The sequence below is a fragment of the Pongo abelii genome, chromosome 17 (assembly GCF_028885655.2).
Source record: "Pongo abelii isolate AG06213 chromosome 17, NHGRI_mPonAbe1-v2.0_pri, whole genome shotgun sequence".
Taxonomy (NCBI): domain Eukaryota; kingdom Metazoa; phylum Chordata; class Mammalia; order Primates; family Hominidae; genus Pongo; species Pongo abelii.
The window spans coordinates 76,652,009-76,677,966 of NC_072002.2; the positions used below are offsets into that span (position 1 = coordinate 76,652,009).

Consider the following 25,958-nt stretch of genomic DNA (forward strand, 5'->3'; position numbering starts at 1 on the left):
GATTCTAGAGTCTGTCTGCAGTGACGTGGCAACCAACTCTAGAGCGGACTCTGAAATTGCCTAGTGTGCTAACAATCCAAACCACGAGCATAGGATAGGGTGACAGGGAAAATGGTGCCTCCTTGGACCCTCATCAGCTGAGCACATTACCCCACATGTCTTCAACTGAAGCATCCTGAATTGAACTTGGTAGTCCGTACTGGAATGACAGATTGTGCTTGACTAAGTTGTCCTAGCTGTCCTGTGCTTCTTTCTCCAGCTTGTTTCTGCCATGTCTGGCCTTCAGCTCCTATATGTCTTGTTTTGCAGCTATAGTCTTCCTTTATTAGGCATTTTCTCCCTCTGTGGGTATATCTGCCTGTCCCTTGACATAGACCCAACACTTCACATCTCCCTTTCCCTCTCCCTCTCCCTCTACTTAATAGTTGGGTTGTCCCTCAACCCAGAAAATCCTATGAGGATTTGTAAATGAAATCTTCATAGGATTTTCCTAAAGCACAGTGTAAGGTACCAGCTACTGTGTTCTCCCACTATTTAACAGAGGTATCAACTAGATCCCCTTTAAGAGGCATTTGTCATCTCTATTTCCTTCTGTTTACAGCCCATGCTCTTCCACCACTATTATATCCAACTGCCTACTTCTGGATTTTCAAAAAGCAAATGTTGAATTAAAAATGGACCATCCCTTTGGAAAACTCCTGTTAGAATAACCAAATAACTCACACCCCAAGGAGATTACAGAAGACTTTCACATGGGCTACTAGCCCTACAGCCCATGGAAATAAATTTAGAGCAGTGTTCTAGAACAAAGACAGCTACAGGGAAGCACTCCCACGAAAACAAAGAAAATGCATGCTGTTGCAGACTTCAAGAGGTCCCTCAGTACTCTGCCCCAAATATTACTGATTGTCCCTAAAAATATCATAGTATGAATAATATAAAAAACCTTAGATTAGAATAATAAAATATAGCTAATGAGATGAGTGTTTCAAGCACCACTACATCATAGGTGAGATATATATAGTAGGATACCCCAGGCAGTAAATCCTGAAAAAAAAAAAAAAAGTCATTGGCTCGACTGAGCAAGAAAATTTGTGCAGAAAAATGGGAACCAAATTGCAGGGGTTTGGGAATAATGGTGCACTCGCCCTAATCACCTGAGCAGATCCAAAAAATAAGGTATTTGGAAGAAATTAAATGCCCCACCTGCTTATGTTTTTCAATGATCAATGGCTTTCCAAAATGTATACAGTAGAACCTACCTCTTCATATATTTGAAAAGTTTCAAGTGTTTACATAGACACTCCCAAAGGTAGTTAGTTTGACATAATATATGCAGCCCATAGCAACAGTTAAGAAATTAGCATCTAATCCAATATTGTATAACTCACAAATTGGAAAACATGACTAATCAGTTTTTTACTGATTTTTAACTCCAATTACAGCTAAATCATGGTGTGTGTGTGTGTGTGTGTGTGTGTGTAGTAAGTCAGCTGTGTCAGAAAAATCAATGGCTTGAATTTCCACTTATCTTTTAGAAGTGTTTCATATTGGCTGGGTGCAGTGGTCCATGCCTGTAATCCCAGCACTTTGGGAGGCCGAGGCGGGTGGATAACCTGAAGTCAGAAGTTGGAGACCAGCCTGACCAACATGGAAAAACCCCGTCTCTACTTTAAAAAATACAAAATTAGCTGGGCATGGTGGCGCATGCCTATAATCCCAGCTACTCGGGAGGTTGAGGCAGGAGAATAGCTTGAACCTGGGAGGTGGAGGTTGCAATGAGCTGAGATCATGCCATTGCACTCTGGCCTGGGCAACAAGAGCAAAACTCCATCGCATAAATAAATAAATAAATAAATAAGTGTCTCATGTTGAACAAAATCCAGCAACTGAACATCGTTGCTTTTTAAATAAACTACTACTTTCAAAACAGCTACTGAATTATCTTGACTATCTTATGCTTCTCAATAGTTTCTGTTCTGGTAAGAATTACCTTGTAGGTGACAATTTACTGAGAATGATGGAAATGTCAAGGAACAGCTTCTCTATCTAGGTCAGGGATGACAGACTGACTACCTGACACTTCTTATGTGGAAACAAAATGCTGACTGGTGGGCAGCATCATTTTTCTGAGAAAAGATAGAAATTGAAGTCTTTTGTGTATCACTCCTTTTGCACCGATAACTTTTGAACTTCTATCTTCCTATTAAAGCTAAAGAAAGATTACTATCTTGGCAAAAAAAAAAAAAATTAAATGATTTTTAAAGGCAAGCTAAGAAGGAAAGTCTTGCACATTGATGAGTTCCAGAAAAAAAAAATCAACCCATTTCTGCTAGAATGAAGTAAATGTATTTTGTACACATTCCATTTGGAAAACAACAAAAAGCAGACTAACCAATTTTGAAACAACATAAGTTTTCAAATAAAGGGATGGGAACTCTTCAAATCAAAATCTAGACTGGAATAAATACCAGATTATCAGTAAGACTCTGGTCTTTATAGGAAAATATATCTCAAACAGAATTTTCTGCTTCCTTTTATTTAGCTAAAAAATAATTATTGTAGCTTTAGTAACCTTCAAGTCTTTAAATTTCATGGGCAATATTTTTTACTGTAAAAAAAGTGCTTTTGTGCAAAGCTTCAAATTTTCAACTCTTTCAGGGATAACTGAAATTTTTGCTTAAAAAAGAAAGACACTAAAACAATGTCAAATCTCATTCTAAAAATAGTACCTACATTTTAGTTTGGCATCTGAAAAATGATGCCCACATATGCCCACACCAAATACAATGACAAGCTGGCCGACTTCAAGGACAAACAAAACCAGTCTGAACACTGCAAAACATGCTTGCTCTTATATTTGCACCTTACTAATACAGCAATGAAGTTTGGATAAGATATTGGAAGTGAACAGGGATTTCATTAGGCTTTTTTTTTTTTCCTGTAACATTTACTTTTTGGCCACAAGACCCTAGACACAATTTCACAGTACAGGTCATGCATAGCTTGCAAGTCAAACGTTTTACAGCTACTGTCTAACTACTATTTTTGGACAATAGGTTAACATGCAGCTAATGATCCCAGAAAAGGGGCTTAATAAAGCATTCTTTAAGCTTCACTGATCATTCCTTGGCCTAAAATCTATAAGCAACAGTTCCAAAGGGCAACAATGAATTTTTACTGTCATACTTGAGATCACATACTTTTTAAGCCCAGAAAGGAATGTTTTGCCTTTTGCCAACTGCATGTCACTAGCCCACAAACTCTCATCTTAGCCTCACTGTTACTCCATTAATACCTTGATGCTGGATTCCCAAGCGCTATCACCCAGAACTGCGTCGTTCAATATGGCAGCCACCAGACACATAGGGCTATTTAAATTTCAGCTAATTAAAATTAAATAAAATTTGAAATCCAGTTCTTCCCTTGTAGTAACCCCATTTTAACTGCCTAAAAGTCATCTGGTGGCTACCGTACCAGATGGCACAGGTTTTCGAGCATTTCCATCATCACAGAAAGCCCTATTGAACAGTGCCAATCTAGAAGATCTCACAGGTTATACCATCACATGGTTTAACCTTCAAGGGACCCAATCTGTAAGCCGTGCAAAAAATTAAACTTAAGTCTATTTTTAAAGAAAATATCTTAGAGCTTTCTGATCATTAAGTATGACTGGAACCAAAAACCAAGTTGCCTTTTCATCACAACTTATGCCCCAAGTCATTATACAAAATTTTTCCAAAGACAATGCTTCTTAGTAGCATTCTTGGCTCTACTTAACATATTAAGCATTCTCTTCCTTATTTCAAGATCATTAATAAAGATGAAAATTCATGCTTCTTATAGTTTACTATTTACACAACACTCACTGTCCTTTACATACAAGTGGGGTGGGAGATTTGGACACCAATGTTTTACAATTTTAAAAATTCAAACCACATGGTTTGATAGTTGTCTTTCAACATCTATACTCATCCCTAAGTCAACCCTCCTTTCATTTTCCCAGAGAGGTAGATGCTAACTAAAATGAGTACATAAACCTACAAAAAAATTCTTTAAAGCAATAGTTGACTCAGTAAAGGGTATTCATCAACCCTAGAAAGGATCATAGCCAGATAGAGATGTAGACAGACCTAGGATGGAGCAAGAAGACACTGCAGTGCGAAGTTCATATCCCCCCTTTTCTGCAGAATTACAAAATGGACTCATCTACAAAATGAAGCCACCGGAAGCTGCTTTCAGCTCTTTCTGTGCTTTCCAGTTGTGACTTTTCATTAATGTGCAGGTATGAATCCTGGCCTCTTGTGTCAGTGGACTTTGGTCACATGGGTAGATGTGTTTGTTAAGGGTCATTGGTAAATGCCAGAAGAGGCCACAGCAATGGGATGCCAAGCAACATTAAAACATCATTAAGCCTATAAAATTCTATCTGGCAGACTGAGATTCTCTCTCTCTCACACACACACACACACACACACACACACACACACACACACACACACAAGAATGCACACCCTAACAAACAGGTACACAAATAACTGCAAGCAGATCCATTTAAACAATTTAAACAATGTTTCTTAGGTCAGTAAGACTCACAAAAAAAAATCTGATTTTGATTGTTATTGTTAAATTTAAGGTCAAGAATCTACCATACAGCCGATTAATTTTGCACTGCTTAATGGCAACTCTAGCACGGGATTGTTTTTAAGTAAAAGTTCTATGGACATTTTTACTCTACAGATTTGCACTAAGAAATACAGGACACTATCATCACACACATTAGTGTCTATATCTAACCTACTTTAACAAGTAGAACTCTATCACGTACTACACTACAGGGTCAGTCATTTCATACTGTACAGAAACATATGCAGATATCACTCACAAAATTAATCTGAATATGGCATAGCTTAAAATTGCAAGGGCAAAGTCTATTCAAAATGTAGCATTCTTAATGCAACACTTCTGTGGTGTGTGTGTGTGTGTGTGTGTCTGTGTGTGTGTCTGTGTTTTCCTCCAAGAGAAATAGAAATTAGGTCAGACATGCATTATGGCAGCCTGGGAGAGTTTGAGAAACTGACACTAACCCAACAGTATATTATGTTATGTAATAGAGGATAGTATTCAGCTAATATGATACCTAAATTATTAATACCAAATAAATCCTAGATTATTTGTTGTATAATGCCCAAGAGCTTACACAATAAAATGGCATTTTAACCTAATTTCTATTTTGAGCTTTCAAATACATTTCCTAAAGGTTTTATGACAAATTTGAAAAATCAGAGCTCACAATTTTATGTTGAATTCTCATGCCAATTAGCAGTATTAGCTTTGTATTCTAGCCATTATATTTTTGTTTTATTTCACATTAATTCCATCACTTTTATATGCATATTTTGCGCTGCTTGAAGATAACAGGTAGCATGTAAATAAATTAAATTGTCTTGACCTCACAGGGCTATTTTCTAGCTTTGCTTTTTGGAATTAGCCCTGCTTGTCTTTCCTTCACTTCCCCCCACCCTCCTCACCATTTTCAGGGATTCAGTGGAACATAAAAACAGTTATATTTATAAGTGGAGTCCTTGTCACATACCACTTGCTTCATGAATTCCATAAAAGAAGTTAGATGAGAACTGTAAAGCTCACAGCTATTTCTGAATGCACATGCACCCAGGGATAGGAATTTATCACTTACTTCTAGCAGATCTTTCTTCATGAGCATCTATAGATCATTACACATTCAAGAATATTTGACAGTTTATGAGGGGCTGGTCCACTTATATTGGGAATTTGAACTGTTAGTTTACCTTGCCACCTTTCTTGGTAAAAACGTGTTAAAACACAGGAGATCTTCTCTCACATCAACAAGAGGAAACTGGAATTCTAACTGGCTTAACTCTTGTGGAAGAGCATCTTTCAAAAAAGAATCACAGACCATCTATTAAAATGCCCACCCGGGTTGACCATCAGTCACAACACTCGTGGCCAGCGCAAGACTCCAAAACCAGGAGAAAAGACACTCTTCTGTTACTCTCCATTTGCCTCTTACAAAATGCAGGACTTAAATACACAGAAGAGGAGCGAGTGTTGCAGGTGATGTGTAGGAGACTACTCGCTCGGTCAAGATGTCCGTGAAGTGGCCACTGCTTCAGAGACTTGACTCATTCACGCCCAGTGAAGTCTTAATCCCAGGATTCTTCAGCAAAGACTCAAACACCTGAGGTAAATCAAATTAGACACACATACATACACACACAAATATACGATATTTACATTTGAAATTCTTATTTTGTGAGATGGCTTGAGGAAAATCGGCATACAGGTTTCCCATGGGATTAGACATTTCTCATGATTTCTCGGTTTATTGCTCCCCTGTTGAGCTTTCAGTTCCATAAACACGTAGCGAGCTCTAATTACAAGTGAAGAAAATGAAGGTTCATGACAAAACACAACACATTGGAGACACTTGTTCAAATATTTTCTCCAAATAAAATGACTGTCCATTTTGACTTATTTTGTTTTGGTGCCATTCAAAATGTATAAAAAGCCTTAGCAACTAAATGAAGACTAGGTTTCAATAAAAAGAAAAAAAATAAAATAAAGAAGCCAGAAGTGCATGTCTTCACTGAATTTTTACAAGGATTCGCAGGTTTAATTCTACTTCTCTATAGAGCATCTTTGCTTGAATCTACCGCATTTAGAGAAGGTCACATTGTATGCACTTGTACAGTTTAACGTCTAAGTAGAATATGTCTATCTTATAACATGATTTTGAAAAATCATAAATTACAGTCCATTGAATACATGATTATGAGGATGCATGCAATCATCTTCCAAGCTGTTGCCATCAACACTCAGAACAATTCACCTGGTATCTTGTTGAGACCTCACCTTCTGCCCTTTGTGTCTGTCTTGGGGTAATCAAGAGGCAACCCAGAGGACAGCGCTCAGCACCAAATGGTCAGTGTCGCCCCCCATCTTCTCACCGGGATCTCATCATCAACCTGCTCAACCCCTAAGTTGGCACCCACAAGAGACTTCCCTGCAGCCCTCTTCAGCCACAGGATATCACAGTGAAGCGCTTAGAAATGCAAGACATGTTGTGAAGCACGATGCCAAGGAGAAAGACCAAGACGCAAGCCACCAAGATGACAGTGCACACCCCCGACCAGGTGGAGCTTTTCACCACGCCCCGCCTGTCCTGCTCCTCCTCCACCACCTCCTGGGGAGCCCCGCCTTGCAGAGGCTGCTGTTCAGCAGGGATGGTCACCACGGTGACAGACTTCTGCTGGCTCCCGGGCAGCAGGCGGCAGCCCATGTCTCCGGGCAGCAGCGCACGCTCCTTGGAGATGGGCAGGGGCAGCATGTAGCACCCATTGCTGGGAAGTTTGATGAAGACCGGGGTGTGTTCAGAAGTGTGTGGAATGGCGATGACAGCCAGGACCTCCGGGTCATCAGGAAGCTGCGACACAGAGAAGCCAGGGGGCAGCTTGGTGACACCGCGGCACCAGGGGCACCGCACATCCTTCTGGCTGGTCCTCATCTGCTGGAGGCACACTGAACAGCAGGTGTGCTTGCAATCCAGCAACTTGGGCCTGCGCCGGGGGCTGTAGTAATTGAAACAGATCTGACATTCTAGCAGAGAGTCCTGGGACAGCGTCTCCATGGTAGACTGTGAGCAAGAAGGGCAAGGCCAAGGGGAAGGGGAAGGAGCTGCTTCTCAGAAGCCACCGCCCTGTGTCTTTGCAGTGCAGGTGATGGCGAGCTCACAGGCATCCAGTACTCGCAGGTGTGTTCATTTCTGAGAGAGACAAATAATGCAAACAATCTTAATTATTTCAAAGAAGTTGAGATGTCAACATATCTAATGGATTTATACCATCTCTCAAAAGTCTTGACACTGGGCCAAAAGCCTAAAAATTTACCATTCTTGAGACTACAGGATTCCCATAACGCCCAGCGAAAGGTGAATGAAAGTTGTCTCAGAGAGCATGTCATGGCAAATACTTTGTTCGTTTCTAAAAAAATGAACAACTCCAATAGTTGTAGACGACGCGTCCGTATTTCATAAAGAGGGAGTCTTTTGTTTCTGTTTTGTACATTTCAGCAAACTTTGGGTCATCCTTCTAAAATATAATGGAGAAACTCTCCCGCTTCCAGTAAGTTCATAGCATTTCCCAGCAGTAAATTTCTCTCCTTAGATCCTCTGACCTTTTTTCCTGACTCTACTTACCCACTTGTAAGTCTTAATTGCAAGATTTAGGCAACTTCACGAACCTAGGTACTTCCTATAACTAGCTCGCTCAGTTTACATATATGGATTAGGATTGTTCCCCTTCACAGAGAAGTAAAGTGACACTGCAGAAGAAGCACACGAAGGCATCTTTCATCTTTCCTAACAAATCATTTGAAGAGAACAAAACAAAAAACCCCAAACAGCAACGAAACCAAAAGCAGCAGTGAACCTTAAGGCAGTGTGGATCACAAAGGCACACTCATCACAAAGGCATCACTGACATTTTCCAGTCAGTTCTTTTTGTTTCATTACTACTTAGGCTTGTACCAAGTAACACAACTAAAAACAAGTACGATTGACCCATGAACAACACAGGTTTGAACCACATGGATCCACTTAAGTACGAATTTTTTGAATAGATACAGTCAGCCCTTTCTATGAGTGGGTTCTGCATCTGCGACCAAATGACATCAAAAATACAGCGTTCTCAGGATGCAAAGCCCCTGTATACTGAGGGCCATCTTTTTATATTCTTGGGTTTTATAGCACCAACTGTGGGCCTTGAGTATTTGCAGGTTTTGGTATACATGGGGGTCCTGGAACCAATGCCCTCAGATAGAGAGATAACTGAACCATTAATTCACTAACTGAAATCAAATATTCTATAATTAAAGGTTGTCAGGGAAGTCTGGCAAGCATTCCTCATTGTAACAAAAAAAAAAAAATGTTTGCATTCTGGTATGGAGGTGAGGCAGAGAAGCTTAGTTCAACTTCACTGAAGTTTGGGAATGTCCTCTAATGCTCCCTGGCATTTCAATAAAGGCTGCCTGACTCAGTTTCCCATTGAAAGCATCCAAATTATGTGTTCCTGGATGGAGTCATGATGACTCTAGAAAGAATTACTCAACCACTATTGCAGAAAAAATTGCTAGTCCTAGAACCCCACCAACACCTAGAGATGGGAGCTATAACAAATAGATAAGCTCCTTCACATTTTTCTTAAAAGGGACCTTTCTTTTTCCTTTCTAATTTCCTTTGTGAAATTAAGAAAGCACCCCCCCCCATCATGATATATAATGTGTTAACAATCAAAATTAAGAATGCACCAAAAACCAACCTGGCCGGCATGGGGTCTCACACCTGCAATCCCAGCACTTTGGGAGGCCAAGGAGGGGGAATCGTTTGAGCTCAGGAGTTTGAGACCAGCCTGGGCAACATGGTGAAGCCCTGTCTCTACGAAAAATACAAAAACTAGCCAGGCATGGTGGCAAGCACCTCTAGTCCCGGCTACTCGGTAGGCTGAGGTGGGAGGACCACCTGAGCCTGGGAGGTTGAGGCTGCAGTGAGCCATGTTTGCACCACTGCACTCCAGCCTGGATGACAGAGTGAGACCCTGTCTCAAACAAAACAAAAACAAACAAACAAAAAAAAAACGAGAAAAAGCAAACCAGTTCAAAGACAAAAATAACCACTGTTAAAAACTAGTAACAATCAAAAGATCAACATACTTTAAAATATATTACCTATATTAAAAGCACTTAAGTTACTGAAAGTGAAATACAGTAATGTAGCATTCAGAAAGTTCATATCAGGATCAACTACATAGCTATCCACTAATTCAAAAAATATTTATGGAATATCTATTATGCACAAAGCACAATGCAAAATACTGTAGGATATAAATCAGACCCTGATTCTACCCGAAAACAACTTAAACTTAGGTAAGAAGGAACACATGAATATATTTTTTTCTTTCATTCACTCATTCAAATTTTCATTGAATATCTACTATGTGTCAAGCATGATGTTTCTTTTTGTCCCTTGTAACTAAGATCTTGTCATTGCCCATAAGAAAGTCCTGGCCTAGAGATGGGAGTGCTAAGTACTTAGACAATTGTAACATAAATACAAGGTACCCTAAGGGAGCCGAAGGAATCAGAGGGAGTTTAGTGAAAAATCTGGATTATGGAATTAGACACATAAACTCAGGGGACAGGCTATTTTCAGGTTATGGAATGAGCATGAGCAAAGGAAAGAAGGTGAGCGATTACAGAATTATTTCCTATTCTACCTGGGACACTGGCTAGAGGATTGTTTCTAATACTAGAGTAACTTACAGAAGTCTTCTCTAAGAGTTTGATCATTTTAGCCCTTACAGTCTCTGATACAAATGTCTTTTAAAGAAATAAAACTCTCAGAGAACCTGCAAGCACTCTCCCCAGACCCAATCTGGGATAGCAGATCCCACAGGAAGGGGAGAAATGAGCTTAGTCAGGCACAGGCCACAGACTGTGGACTGTGGGCAGCCCCCAGTGCCAGGCCAAGTATTCAGGAGTTTAGAGTGAGCAATGGGAAAACACCAGAAAGGTTGAGAGTAGCAGAACAATTCATTCAAGGGAAGACTGGAAAGACCTATTGGGAGGCTATTACATTAGGCAAGAGTTAATGAGTAGCTGAAGTGAATAGTGATGATTAGGACGGAATGACGAAATGTGAGAAGAGGTTCACAGAATTCCAGCAGGATCTTGCAGGGTACTGCAATGAGGTTGTACAGTGAAAGAAGCCAAAAATGAAGCCTTTAGAGGAAGGTAGCGTCATTATGAGAAATAGGGGTCACGAAGAGAAATACAGTGAGTTCTGTTCAGGCCATATTCCATTGGAGGTGCTGGGGAAGGTATTTAAGTTATTCAGGAAAATATTAAAGAGTCAAAGAGAAGGTCAGGCACAGTGGCTCACGCCTGTAATCCCAGCACTTTGGGAGGCCAAGGCAGGTGAATCACTTGAGGCCAGGAGTTTGAGACCAGCCTAGCCAACATAACGAGACGCTGTCTCTACTAAATATAAAAAAATTAGCTGGGTGTGGTGATGCACACCTGTAATCGCAGCTACTCAGGAGGCTGAGGCAGGAGAATCGCTTAAACCCGGGAGGCAGAGATTGCAGTGAGGCAACATTGTGCCACTGCACTCCAGCCTGAATGACAGAGTGGGACGCTATCTCAAAAAAAAAAAAAAAAGAGTCCAGCTGGGCATGGTGGCTCACGCCTGTAATCCTAGCACTTTGGGAGGCTGAGGCAGGCGGATCACGAGGTCAGGAGGTCGAGACCATCCTGGCTAATATGGTGAAACCCCGTCTCTACTAAAAATACAAAAAACTAGCAGGGCATGGTGGCGGACGCCTGTAGTCCCAGCTACTCGTGAGGCTGAGGCAGGAGAATGGCGTGAACCCGGGAGGTGGAGCTTGCAGTGAGCCGAGATCGTGCCACTGCCCTCCAGCCTGGGAGACAGAGCGAGACTCCATCTCACAAAAAAAAAAAAAAAAAAAAGAGTCAAAGAAAGTAGGATAAAATTCTTCTATAATTTTATACCCAAAGTAATACATTTTTTTTTTTCTTAAAACAAAATACAGGGTTCGTTGGTGAATCCTGCTCTATCTCTCTCCAGGTTAAAGCGCGCAGACAGCGATCGGGTGAGACTACGATTGACTCTACTGAGATGTAGCTGTGCCTGTGGGGAAGGATTGCTCACGTTGAGCTATGGGTGGGTAGGAAAAATAAACTTGAGGCAGGGTACAAAATTTTACAGACTCCTGCAATTTTATGAATTTGGAGAGACTTTTCCTTAACAGGAAAACCCTCAATTGCAAATGAGGTTGGGGACAAAAATGTTTCATGACATTATATCAAAACAGTGACCACCGATTTATGTATTAACCTTCTTTCTTTCCATACTATTTACCTTAACTTCTACATCACAATGTGGGAAGTAGCTCAGCAGAGTGGGAAGAATGGAGGTTTGGGACTCAAAGAACCTTGGGCTCAAAGCCTAGCTCTGTCACTAACCAGCTGTGATACCAGGCCAAAGTCATTTACCTTCTCTGAGCCTGCTTTCTCCCTGGCCAAGCAGGGATGATGGAGTTGTGGCTGAAGGTCAAGTGAGCTCAGGGGATCCACATACTTCCACACAGTGAAAGGTTCAGAGAGGATAATGCTTGTTCTCCACTTCCTCTCCACTCAGTCTAGTGCTCTGCACTGAGGCACAGATCTGTCCAGAGGCACTTCCTGGCTATCAAAGAGCTGCCACTTGGAACAGCTTGGGAGGAGGCATGCAAGTATTCTTCCTGGCCCTGCCCCAAGACCTGCGTACCATCATTTGTCAACAAAACCAATACGCAATTTTATTCATGAATTTATGTTCCAAGTAATGTTCCCTTAATTTGTGTTAAGCTCCCTTAAAATTAGATTATCCTATTCAATTTCCAACTCTATCCAAGTAAGTTCTAGGCCTTACAACTCAAGCTGAACACAAAAACAGAATGGGAAAACAGTTCCTATTTTCCATGCTCAGCCACTTAAGCCATTTTGACAGCAGCCTCTCTGATTTATGCACTGATTTGTTCTACATGCAGCCAGCCTGTACTGCATTCCAGTTTATTTTCTGGAGCATAATTAGTAATGATGATGATTCGTTAGGTAAAGAGAAGGAAGTTTATGAGGCTATGGAGTGAAGCTAATGATGGATCATTCTTTCCCCTTTCATCATAAACTCTAAAGATATGCGTCAACTATAGAAGAAAGAATGGAAACAAAGTCCATGTAAACCAGAAAAGAAATTCAGAGTTCCCTGTCAAGTGTGTTATAATAAACACATATCAGTGATTACTTTAGGGCAGGGGTCTCCAACCCCCAGGCCACCAATGAGTACCAGTCTACAACCTATAAGGAACCAGGCTACACAGCAGAAGGTCAGCAGCTGGTGAGAGATAATTACCGCCTGAGCTCCACCTCCCATCAGATCAGCGATGGCATTAGATTCTCATAGGAGCACAAACGCTATTGTGAACTTCACATGCAAGGGATCTAGATTGCACACTCTTTATGAGGATCTAACTAACGCCTGATGATCTGAGGTGGAACAGTTTCATCCTGAAACCATCGCTCCCTACCCATCCATCCTGTGGAAAAATTGTCTTCCACAAAACCCATCCCTGGTGCCAAAAATGTTGGGGACTGCTGCTTCAGAGACCTGTGTTTGGCCTTGTTTTCCTTACAGGAAGAGCAAGATGTGATACTCCAAGAAAATACTCATTAAGATTTAAAGGGAAAGAGTACTTCAGTAGAATGCATAAGAACAAGTATATAAGAAAATATATGAGGACAATTTTTAAATGTCACCACAATTTATTTGAAAAAAACTTAAAATCAAGATCAAAGAGAAAAACAGACCACAAAGAGAAGAATAGTGGCCCAGGGAGCGCATTCTCAAAAAATAGATGACTCCCAAGATAGAACTTATTTCAAACATAACCTCATAAAACAGTACATAGTTACATAAATAATATTAATTGAACAATATATAGATAAACAAAAGGGGTCTTTGTGTTGTTGTTGCTGTTGTTATTTTGAGGCCATAGATATTTGGTGCTTTTGAAAGTCCTTTACAATAACGATTTACTTTCACAAAATAAAATTTCTTTTTAAAAACTATACATAATTTTATACATCTTTTGAAAAGGTACAGGTGTGAAAAAGTGTGCCCAGTCATTTGGTAGGTGGTAAAATAGCAAAGATCTCCAACACTGAATTTTTATAATCCCAGTTGCTTTTAGAAGTCTAGGCATATGAGCCCGAGGATAAAAAAAGCCAGTGAAGTAGATAATCCAGATAGTTTTACTCTGCTTACACTCTTAAAGAGTCTTCATACATTCTGCGACAGTGGGGTTAATTATGAAGCCTCCCTGTGGAATTGTGGCCTGAGCTGATATTGATTACATCTGGCTGACCTTGAAGTGTTCCATTTGATAGTCTCCATGAGGACCTTAAATTTAATGGTTGTGTTGAGAAAAAACTCAAATGCAGAGATTAAACTAGGCACTACATTCCTTTTCTTTTCCTATTGAAATAGCATATCCTTCTGATACAGGCCATCTACTTAAATCTTCAACAAAATATAAATATTTGAAATGGGATTAAACAAAATAATCACAATTCCATTTCATCTGGTATTTCAGCCGGCTTGCCAGCCACTTAGTTATATTGGATCTTAGCAAACACTCCAATTAGTGGCAAGAATGGGAATGCCCAGTGACAGATGTGTCATTGACTTTTTGTCCTCTGGTAGCAAAGAGCAATCCTTCCAGGACACAACTGCTGCATACATGCATAGTCCAATTGATGTAACTACAGTCGTTGTTTTAATGGAGCAGGACTTTGACAAATCTCAACGGAGAATTCCATTGGCTCGAGCTCTAATATTTGCAGTTTCCTCCTATGAGCATCCTGGTTTGCTGTATTTGATGAAGCAAAGAATCCAGAAAGTGAAAATTGTCGTTTAAACATGTTTTTTGTTTTTTTGAGACAGACTCTCACTCACCCAGGCTGGAATGCAGTGGTGCAATCTTGGCTCACCGCAGCCTCCGCTTCTTGGGTTCAAGCTATTCTCCTGCCCCAGCCTCCTGAGCAGCTGGGATTACAGGTGTGCACCACCACACCCAGCTAATTTTTTTTGTATTTTTAGTAGAGATGGGGTTTTGCCATATTGGCCAGGCTGGTCTCGAACTCCTGACTTCAACTGATCTGCTCGTCTCAGCCTCCCAAAGTGCTGGGATTACAGGCGTGAGCCATCACGCCCAGCCTTTTGGTTATTTAAGATGTTTAAATATTTAAACAGGGAATAGGGCAGGCGATGCTGACAGTGCTGGAGGCCAACTGGCCCAAGTGGCGGAGGCAGGCAGGATGGGACAGAGAGAATAATACTGGCTGAACCAGACAAAAGCAGCACACCATCCAGAAGGTCAAGGTCACCCCAGGGACTCACTACACAACTGAAGGCCTGGCCCTGCCAGCACAGCCCACTAGGACAACTGCGGGCCCAATTGGCCTGGCTGCAGCCTAGGTGCTGTCCCCGTCTGGATGTGCCATGGAGCCAAGGGCATCCTGTGCCAGGGGACTCTGCTAGGGCATGTGCCAATTCTGTCACTACAAAACTCAACTAACCAAGCGCCATGGTCACCAGAGAGGTATTTACCCAGCCCCAGGTGCATTTTGTTTATGTCAAATTAACAAACAATGAATGAATTTGACCCCTCCATGGTTTGGTGATGCATATTTAAAAATCAAAGTATATTGGAATCTAGACATTTTTAGGAATTAAAGCCACATGTCAGTATTGCAATGAGAGATGATAACTACTGGTTTTTGTTTGGATATCTGCCAATCATTACTATTAGGAATCAGGAGATAAGGATTCTAGCTCTTATTCTGTCGTTACATAGATAGGTTACCTTAAGCAAATAACCTCTAGATGAGCCTCCTATTTCCTCCCCTGACAAATGAGGACTCTGGATTAGATGGTCCCCTAAATCACCTTCTAGTAAAAATATTCTATGACCTAAATAATTGCTGAAAACACTGCTGGATTTCCAACTGCATGGAAGTACTGCCAGGCCACTTATTCTATGCTTCTCATCCCTGACAGATCATTTACAAATATTATCTGTTAGTGATCCGGCAAGAATGTGCATTTATGTGAGATGGGGGAGTGGACATATAAACTACTTAGAAATTCTCCCTTGATGCCTTCAACTTAATGAGTGCATCTAGCTAGAGCCCATATCCTAACAGAAAATGCTACAACTTCAACTTTTTAGCAACTATCAAAAGAAAAACTCCTTCAAGTCTAATCAGCAGCCTTCCCAGATCAAGAAAGATATTCCTATTACCCAAATTTGTTACCAGATGAAGGGGGTCCCAACTCTACCTTGAAAAGAAGCTGCACAGTTTTCTGGCTTGTGCAGGAAGCCAAGGTTAGCGCCGGCATTCATCAAACACATGGCTTTATCTTCATTTGTTCTGATCACTCAGTGACAGTCAAGAAAAAGTTGCTCATGGTCATTAAAGCAGGAAAGAGCTATAAAAGACTGTCAGGAGATCCCCAGGCTCCCTGGAAAGAGGGAGTGATAAAAAGACGCTGACAGACAGACAGACAGGCAGGTAGAGCAAATAAAGATGATCAATTACCCTGACTGCTAGAATTCTGAATAGAGTTGAAATAACTGACAAATCAAGCACACAGGGAAAGCCAAAGAGATGAAAAAACAAAAATCCTACTAAGTCTTACCAGCTGCGGAACAGCTACAAAGCACACAGTGGTGAGTAAGCAGATATTTATTGTGAACTCACCTTGTGTACTATTCAAGGCACTGGGGTTGCCATGGCAAACAAAAGTCCTACCCTCAAGGAGCCTGGATGTACAACCAGAAGGAAAGAACCATATAAAGAGAACCATGGGAAAGAGAGAAGGGTAGACAGAGCACTGGAAGGAGACTCTTCTTCAACTGAGCACGTATGTCCAATTGATCATATACAGGGATTAAATAGAACCTTTAAACAGAACTATCATTGCCTGTCAGAGCCAGAAAGGACATTTGGAATTTAAGGAGCGGGCAAGGTGGCCCACTGTTCTTTCCACTCCAGAGATACTGGAGAGAGAAGAAAACTCAGGGGAAGGACAGTGGCATTTCCTCTATTTGATTAAACATCACAACTGACGCTGTCAGCATCATACAGGCAGACTCCAATCACAAACCTCAAGAGATGCAAGCTATTAAGATGATAACTTAAGGTCTGGAGGCAGCTGCAGACCAGGGAAGCACGCAGTCATCACTGGAGGTGAAGGGAGGGTTTGAGGGCTGAGAGCTGTGCCTCAGGGACTGCAAGGGCCTCCAAGTAGCCAGGCTCCCTTGGAGAGCAAAGGCCTCTCTCTGCTACAGCCCTCCAGTGCCCCTACTCTTCATGTCCAAGATATACAGGGCCCCCAAAGGCCCAAAGTTCCCATGTACAAATTTACATTTTAATAAAATGAACTACACATGTTCCCTACTCCTAATTTTTTTTTACCAACCACAAATTCCAGAACAAATTGAAACCTTAAGTCAATTTGTTGGCTTTTTAAAATATTTTCCCATTATATTTTAACTACGTCAGGGACCCACAATCTTTTCCTGGAAAGGGGCAGGTAGTATATCCAGCTTCTAGGCTTTGCGGATCCTACAGTCTCTTTCACAGATACTCAACTCTGCCATCAAAGTGTGAAAGCAGTCATAGACAGTATCTCAAGGAATGAGCAAGGCTATGTTCTGTGGGGACCCACTGGAAACCCCAGAGTTGGTATAAAGACTATTTTAAGCTGGAGGCATTTGAGACTCAATAGATGCAGATAAGGGCATCCCCCAAAAGCAGAAACTTCTGAGAAATGAGAACTGCCATAAATTCCTTCTTTAGGGCAGGTCTATTTTCCAGGAGAGAAACAAAGAGAAACCCACCATAAATCCCCTCTCCAGGATAGTTTCATGGCCACAAAGAAGAAAGAAAGACCACTCACACATGCAAACACACATCTTATCACAAAAACATTCTTATCTCCCGTTTGAACTCCTAAAAACCCATTTGTCTTTCCTAAAGATACCTATTTGTTCTTCCCATAGAGGCCTTTCTCAACCCCCTCCCTTTCGCCTACTAAGTTAGGTATGTAATCCTTACATTCATCTGGGCACATGTATGCACATATAAACTTTTTCTCCTCTTTACATGTTTTTGGTTACTTTCATTTGCATGTCCGTGATACTGAACCTAACACAAGAACTTTTCCTCCCCAACAGTTCTAATAAAACTGCATTTAGTAAAACAGGCTATTATTTGTTGACCACAGATCTACATCATTTTCCATTAGCCCTTCCCTGATTCTCTTAAGTTTGTATATTACTCTGGAGACACCTACCTCTAAATCAGCTTGTTGCTCTAACAGTGGTTACCTTACCTGAGTTTTCTGTCAAGCTCCAGAATGCAAACTGTTTTCAAAATTATTGTGCATTCTATTTTGGAGATAATAAGGCTTACAGATGCAACTTTGTTTTTAAATAACTGTTTCCAGACAACCAGAAAGAGCTGAGCAAAGAACATAAACAATGGCCATCATTTACCATTATTGAGAACATACAGGAAGGGGTCAAAGCTTTCTTCATTCTTTGAAATATGGATCTATTATTTCAACAATATGGGCAATGACACCAAAAGTCATAATGATAGCTCCAGATTAAAGGTAATTCCTTATTTGATGAAACTTCACAAAGACATGATGATAAATTCCTCCTTATAGTCTGAACTTTGGCCATAATTCCCGTGTTCCTTTGCATAGCTATAGCAGGCCACAAAGTAGCTGAATAAATTTCGATTTGGCCAGGTTAATCTCACTCTACACAGCAGTATCGTATGGTGATTCACCTTGACCATCAAGAAGGGACATTGAATAAATTGCCCAAACACATTCAGTATTCCTTCAAAATACTAAAGAACATGTATGATTTATGATGAGTAGAACTTCATTAATTTGAGGTACCCTAAGGCTGGAAGGAGGTGCAAGGAGGGAAAATCTTGGCTCAATGAAAAAACAAACAACAACAACAAAAACCTACCTAATTGTTAAGACTCATTTACTTTCACACATTAAAAAATATATATTTCTTTAAATTTCCTCACATTTCCCAGAGAACATTCTAGATTAACACTTGGAAAGAATGGTAAAGTAAAAGGCCAGTGGGTTTTATAGATATCTCTTTAAATAAGTCTATTCGAAAGCCATTCAGAACATTATTTTCTTTGAGCACAGAGTGTTTATTGCTGCAATTTCTCTACCTACCCTCAATATTGATGATTCATCGCACGAGTTAAGCCTTACACTGAAGTTGCAAAGAATTCCTAAAGGCATTGGTACTAAAATTAAGCACTACAGAGAGTCAGCTGTCAGTCTGCTCATTACTTCTGCTTTTTCTTACTTCCAGCTGCAGCAACTCAATGAGGGTTGATTATCCATTTAGGCAAGGTAAGAAGGAAAAAAAAAAGTACAAACCTTGAAACTAGATATGGAACAGCGGTGCAACCCGACACCATCCATCATTAATCCACCTTTTCTAACCTAACAAAAAAATCCAGAAGATTTCTCCTCTTGCTTTCTTAAATTTATTTTGTAGTCAACTTTAAGGCAAAGTGTATCAGCAATAAAATGCACATATTTTCAGTGTACAGTTCAACCAGTTTTGACAAATGTACTCACCTGTGTAACCACTATGCCAATCAAGATATTTCTGCCACCCCAAAAGGTCCCCTTGGGCCTCGTGCAGTTCATCCATCTGCCCCTATCTCTGCCACTAATAGCCACTGCTCTGCTTTCCAGAGAATTTGAATTTGTGTTTTTTCTTCCTTCCTTTCTTTTTTAAGAGATGGAGTCTTGCTATGTTGCCCAAGCTAGTACAGTGATTATTCACAAGCATGATCATAGTTCACTGCATCCTTGAACTCCTGGCCTCAAGCAATCTTCCTGCCTTAGCCTCCCAAGTAGCTGGGACTACAGATGCACACCACCATGCCCAGCTACTTTTCCAAAAAACATTTTTTTTGTAGAGACGGGATCTTGCCATGTTGCCCAGGCTGGGGTGCAGTGACACAATCATAGCTCACTGCAGCCACCAAGTCATGGCCTCAAGTGATCCTTCCACCCCAGCCTCCAGAGTAGCTGGGACTACAGGTGTACACCATTGCACTGGCAAATTTGTGTATTTAAAACCCAATCCATAGGTATTGGTTTAGAAAAAAAAAAAGTGGTAATATTCTCAGTGTACTTTAGTGTGTTTCTAGAAACAAAGTTTTCATCTAACTTCACATTCGTATTTCCCAGAGAAAGCCATAGAGTAACAAATACTACCATTAACATAGGCACATTCAAACACATAATGAGTGTAAGGCACTACTCTAGGTCTGGGGAATCTGAAGAGAAAAAGATAGGGCCCTCTCCTGCTAAGGCCGGTGGGGAATACAGGCAGCCATGCTCGACATAAAGAAACTGCAGTCGTGTGATTGATACTTCACGCGGGAGTATCAGGTTGAACTGAAAGAAGGAGCACCTATGTATGTCTGGGGCAGCCAGGAAGGATTTTTCAAGAAAAAGTACCATTTCACTGTCAAGGGTGAGGACTCAGCAGACACAAAGGCACAGAGACCAAGACGAGGGGAGGCAGTGCCCAGGGTGGTTACGGGTAGGGACCAGCGCCTGGGACCTCCAGTAAGTCAAATCCCCCTGCAATAGCGTTGTTAAGATTAACATGCATTCATACATGTTGAGCATGTAGGGCAGCACACGGCAGGTGGTTTAGCTCTTCTCCTAGTGAATATCACTGTAAGGGGAGGCGGGAAGGAGACACAGGGCACAGCCTGGAGGATTGACCTGCCCAGTGGTGTGCGGTATGACAGTTCTCAGGATGACTAATCAGCCCGGCCAGAGGAGGCACAGACCCAGAGACAGATGGGGGTTAAGGTCCACTCTGCCGGCCCCAGCGCTCTAAAGCAGGGGTGGTCCCAAGGACCAGAGCGGCTGTCCCTGCAGCCGGGATGGGCCAGGTCACTAGGGGGCAGCAGAAGCAGAGAGCAAAACAAGGCCCAGGGAGAGAGGAGAGGGGAGTGAGAGTGAGAGAGAGAGAGATATCAGGGGAGGAAGAGAGAGAGAGAGATAAGGAGAGAGAGAGAGAAAGAGAGAGAGACATCGTAGGGCGGTTGAAGGGGAGTGAAGAGGGGAAGACCAGGAGGTGAAGGGAGAAGAAGCAGGATGCCATCCAAACCTTTCCCCTCCTCTTCCAATCCAAAGCAAGGGGTGCTGAGAAAGGCCAGGCCTCCATGAGTAGCTGGAAGTGGAAGTTCTTATGTTGTGAGAAGAAGTGAGAATCTGAGGAATGGAAGAGAAAGGCCGGTCCCCTCCTATTCTGTAATCTGGGTTTTGTCCTGTAGGCTGTGGGGCTTGTGAAGACTTCAGGGGGGCAAGCGTAACCATTATAACGGCGTTAGTATTGCTATTAATATTCTTACTATTTTAGCCATTTGAAAGTGTACAATTCAGTGGCTTTAAGTCACCATCATGTGTAGCTATCATTCCCATCTATTTCCAGAGTGCTTCTTTTTTTTTGAGACAGAGTCTCACTCTGTCGCCCAGGCTGGAGTGCAGTGGTGCGATCTTGGCTCACTACAACCTTCGCTTCCCGGGTTCCAGCAATTCTCCTGCCTCAGACTCCCGGGTAGCTGGGACTACAGGCACATGCCACTGTAGTCTGGCTAATTTTTTGTATATTTAGTAGAGATGGGGGTGTCTCGCTATTTGGCCAGGCTGGTCTTGAACTCCTGACCTCAAATGATCCACCCACCTCATCCTCCCAAAGTGCTGGGATTACAGGTGAGAGCCACAGTGCCCGGCCCTTTCCAGAGCTTTTTTATCATCCCAAACAGAACTCCATACTCATTCAACAACCGCTCCCCATTTCTCCCGCCCCCAGCCCCTGCTAACCTGTCACTTTTCTGGCACTATGAATTTGCCTGTTCCAGGTACCTCATAAGAGTGGGATTGTACACTATTTGTCCTTTAACCATTGTCCTAATATTTGTCTGGCTTATTTCACTAATCATGTCTTCAAGGTCCACCCACATTGTAACATGTATCAGAATATCCTTTTTATGGCTGAGTAATATTCAATTGTGTATTATTTTTTCTTTTTAAGCCACTCTGACAGTAGAGTGAGACATGAATTGGCAGAGGCTGAACTAAAGGAAAGAGGGGCAAGGCCGGAATGCAGGTAGGGATGAAGGAGGAGGAAGAAGCCTTGGAGACTAGCTGGAAGTACAAAGAGCTGAGAGTGAAGGAGGAGTATAGAGAAGATCCCTGATTTCTCAGTGAGGCAACTGGATGGAAGAAGCATTTTTGAGGGGCACAGCTGTGACAAAGGTCAGTGAAGAGAGTAGCATCTGAAGGTTACAGAGATGGCCAATACTCTCCTGAATCTTGAGATTTTGTACCTAGCAAAGTCCTGACTTGTATGTGTAATTTAGACAACTATTGGGAAACTAGCTTTACCCTATAATTTTATTTATATGAAGTTATATTTCACCAAGTCTATTATTAAACAATAAAGCAATAGGTATTTCCATTAACAGGCCTTCTAGAAAGAAACAAAGGATGTGGAAGAGACTATGAATCACAAATATTTATGTTTATAGAGATTAAACCTTAACAGCACTCAAATTCTTCTCATCTCTGAAGAGCTGCAGCTAAGTACTTAGAAGCGGTTCTGTGCACCAGGCTGGAGCTGGTCCTTAGGTCCTCAGATCACCACTGTCTCTAGTCCACAGCCACTTCTCGTCTTGTAAATCCCTCCCACTCTAAACCCTGGGCTGTGATTACAGAATCAGCTCAGGGAAATGCTCGGATTCATCATCTTTCCCTTTGCTGCTTATTTAGCTTGAGCTCCTTCCTCCTCTCTAAGTGGACACATTTTACAGACTAATGAAAGCTTGCCCAGCACAGTAGATGGCACACACTGAGCACTAATTTATTCAATAACGTCAGGATGAAAATGCATCCTGCTCTTACTGTCTCCCTTATTATCTCCATAATAAGAATATTCAACTTTCTAAGGAGCCAGGAACTGAAATGTGAGCTTATGGATTATTCACACTTTTATATCCAAGACTACGCACAAAGTATTTAAGATGTAAGATTAAAAAAATAAGCAATTTAGATAGAACACAATGCTCACTTCCTACTGTCACTAACTACCCTCAAAGCAGAACAAACAAACAAACAAAAACCACTGTAAATACAATTTCTATGTCGGATAGAAAGCAATAATTCATTTAATTAAAAATTTTACATGTTAATGACTTCTATTTTAAAAAGTGTCCTGTCAAATGGTAAAAACTTAAAGTCCTGTCATCAATAAGAAACAATTTACTTCCAGAACATTTTAAAAAATTATGTAACCTATTTAAAATGTAAATAATATTATAAATATAGTATTATGTGTGGGGAGGTGAGGGTGTGTGTAGGGGTGTGTGTCTTGATCTGTAATCATACTCACACATATAGGCCAAATAAAATCCAATTCATTTTCTTGAAACTAAGAGACACAGTTCCTAAGCCTTGAACGTTTTGTTAGAGTCATTGCAGTTGTCCTTCATAACATCAAATGTATTCAGTTTTAGGGGAAGTAAAATATTCAAGTCACATTTGTAAACTGTTGAGAGCCACTATACATCTGAATTAATCGATAATGACCAACACTTACTAGTAGTTTCTACCAACGCAAAAGGATATATTTTTGATTGGGGTGAATTCATTCTAAAGCATTTCAGATGTGCACAAGTAGGAAAGTCTGTACTGCTGTTATTCATAGTATATAGATTTTTGTTTTTGTTTTAAGTGCACATGTATATATGTACTACCTAACTAAAACTACTTTAAAAATAAAAACGTCTATTTTTACAATATAAAATATTTATTTGTCCTAAGCTAGTCATTTTAGTTAAAGTAATTAAGTTTCATTTGGTAAAAACTGCTATCTTAATTCAGTAAGACAAAAATATTTCCCAAATAGCTATGCATACCCTGTAGAATTAAGCCTGTTTAATCCACAAATAACTTCTTGAGTTTCAGCTTTCATTTCCTTTGTGAAAAAAATTCTCAATAACTTATCTTTCTCAGGATAGTCATGAAAAGTATCTAAAATCAATAAGGTAATATTTTTTAATTACCCAAATTCTACCTATGAATTAAAAAAACAGCCTGATTTAACAGGCATGCATTTTATAAGCAGAAAATCATTACAAGAGTCTTCTGGGCCAGCAAATAAAATTGACAGGATTTTAAAAGCCACCTGTGTTTAGAGCCCACCATATTATTAGGTCTTGCCAGATACAAAGAACATGGTTACAATCACCAAATAGTAATTAGATGATAATACATCTCGTCGGTCGGCATATCATTACCTTCCCTCCACACAGGGATATTGCTATAGCTTTTGTCAGTCTGTTCCCATTTTCTAAGTACCTATAACATGGAAAATCTGTATCTGCTTAATTCAAGATATTTGTCGAAGCAGAAGAAACAGTAAGGCATATATTAATTCAGTCACTGTGCCAGTTAAGGGACGGCAGTGTGCTTTCTTCCGTTCCTCAGCCTGTATCTCTACTAAAATTCACTGACTTCTACCAACAGAAAATTACTGTTTCCTTATTTTATGCATATTCTGACACCTTTCCTGAAGATGTAGCAATGATAGGAGTAAAACAACAAATACAGATTTAAATAAAGACAGATTTCTCACAAACCATTAGCCGATGTAGGTCGCAAGAATCAGATTAAATTGGTTTATTGAGACAGCCAGTCTATTTCAGAAAATAATTCTCTAACAAATACTCTCAAGTTATTGAGTAACTTAAAATAAAACAAGGTCAAATTTAACCTATATTAGAAAGAAGGTGGAGGTAGCAAAGCCTCAAAGAATCCAAATTTAAGGTGATTCACAATGCCTCACTGCTATAGCTGCAAATCCAATTCCAGCTTCTGCCAAGAACTCCTGTCCTTCAAATGATCGTTTTAATTGTCGAAACTCCTCTGCGTTTCCCTCTAATGGAATATCAATGAAACCACAGAACCACAGACACACACAAACACGATTTCCTGAGGAAGTGATTCCAGGGCTAACATAACCGAACACGAGGGCCGTCTGTTAGTCTCGTCTGTTTGTTTTTCTTTAGCTGATGGGAAACATTACAAGAGCTCTCAGGGCCAAAGGGACTATGCATTTTAAAAATGTCATCCATCCCTGAAGCTGGATTATAATAAGCAGATAAAGAGACAAAAGCAATGTGACAACAATTTGAAGAGATTTTTCTTTCTGTCCATAGATCTAGAATGGGGTGATACATCACCTCAGGTGACCTCTCTCAATTATAGCTACTTTCATAATCTGGTTGCCATTTGGGCTTTAAAAAAAAAAAGTTTTATCCACAAGATAAAATATCAGATATGCTAAGAATACCAACTCCTTTAATTATGTGTGGTTAGCAAAAGCTAATGCAAAACTGCTCTTTTCCACAAATCAGCAAGTCGTCATTCATTCAATCAACCATCCAATGCTTTATTAAGCACCTACTATGTACCAGAAACAGAAGCAAAAGATGTGACCCCTGGTTAGTTGTCCAGTCTTATTTTTGTTATGTCCTGGCTTGAATCCCACACTCCAGCCACTCTGAGTCACTTGCACATCTCTAAAAGCAACGTGCCTTTCTCATCTCTAAGCCGTTCTTTCTCTTAGCTTGGGATGCTGTCCTTTTGGTCTGGAACCAAAAAAGAGAAGGACAGCATCCCAAGCTAAGAGAAAGAATGGCTTACAGATGAGGCACATTGCTTTCAGCCCGAATGTCTATCACCTCCTCCAAGAAGCTTTCCCGTTCCCCTCCAGCTGGCATAGACACCACTTCTATGTTCTCCTAGGAACCTTTCTAGAATGATTATATTTTGTGTCCTTGTGTCTCCCACACCAAAAAGTGAGTTCCTTAAAGGGCAGGTACCTACACACACACCCAGCATCTAGCCAACTGATGGACTCTATTGACCCTTATTTACCTTCATCTCCCTCGGCTACAAAGAAGACCCCAAGGACAGGGATCTGGTCTGTCTTGTATTCTTTCTGCAGTACCTAGGCAATGACTGGCACTCAGTAAGTGCTCAATAAATGCTTGTAGAAGGGTTGAAAACTAACTGAAATTAGGTCATTTAAAAAAAATTAAGCATATCTGGCTACCAGTATTTGCAGGCAATTCAGAAATCATGAGTATAGTAAGATTCA

General features: G+C 40.8%; 1 protein-coding gene across 8 annotated transcripts in view; it reads right to left on the reverse strand.

Annotated features, from left to right (window-relative positions):
* The window catches only part of RNF152 (ring finger protein 152), a 945,877-nt gene that overhangs the window by 858,874 nt on the left and 61,045 nt on the right, over positions 1-25,958 (reverse strand). For 2 of the 8 annotated variants that reach the window (XM_054538038.2, XM_002828267.5), the window contains one exon: positions 2,929-7,804. The exons of 4 other annotated variants lie outside the window; for them this stretch is intronic. In XM_054538038.2, the coding sequence (XP_054394013.2) occupies positions 7,058-7,669 (612 nt within the window). In that variant the 5' untranslated portion in view covers positions 7,670-7,804 and the 3' untranslated portion in view covers positions 2,929-7,057. Of the gene's footprint in view, positions 1-2,928; positions 7,805-25,958 lie in introns of those variants that run through there. 2 more of the 8 variants (XR_010137598.1, XM_063716929.1) reach the window with 1 other exon arrangement.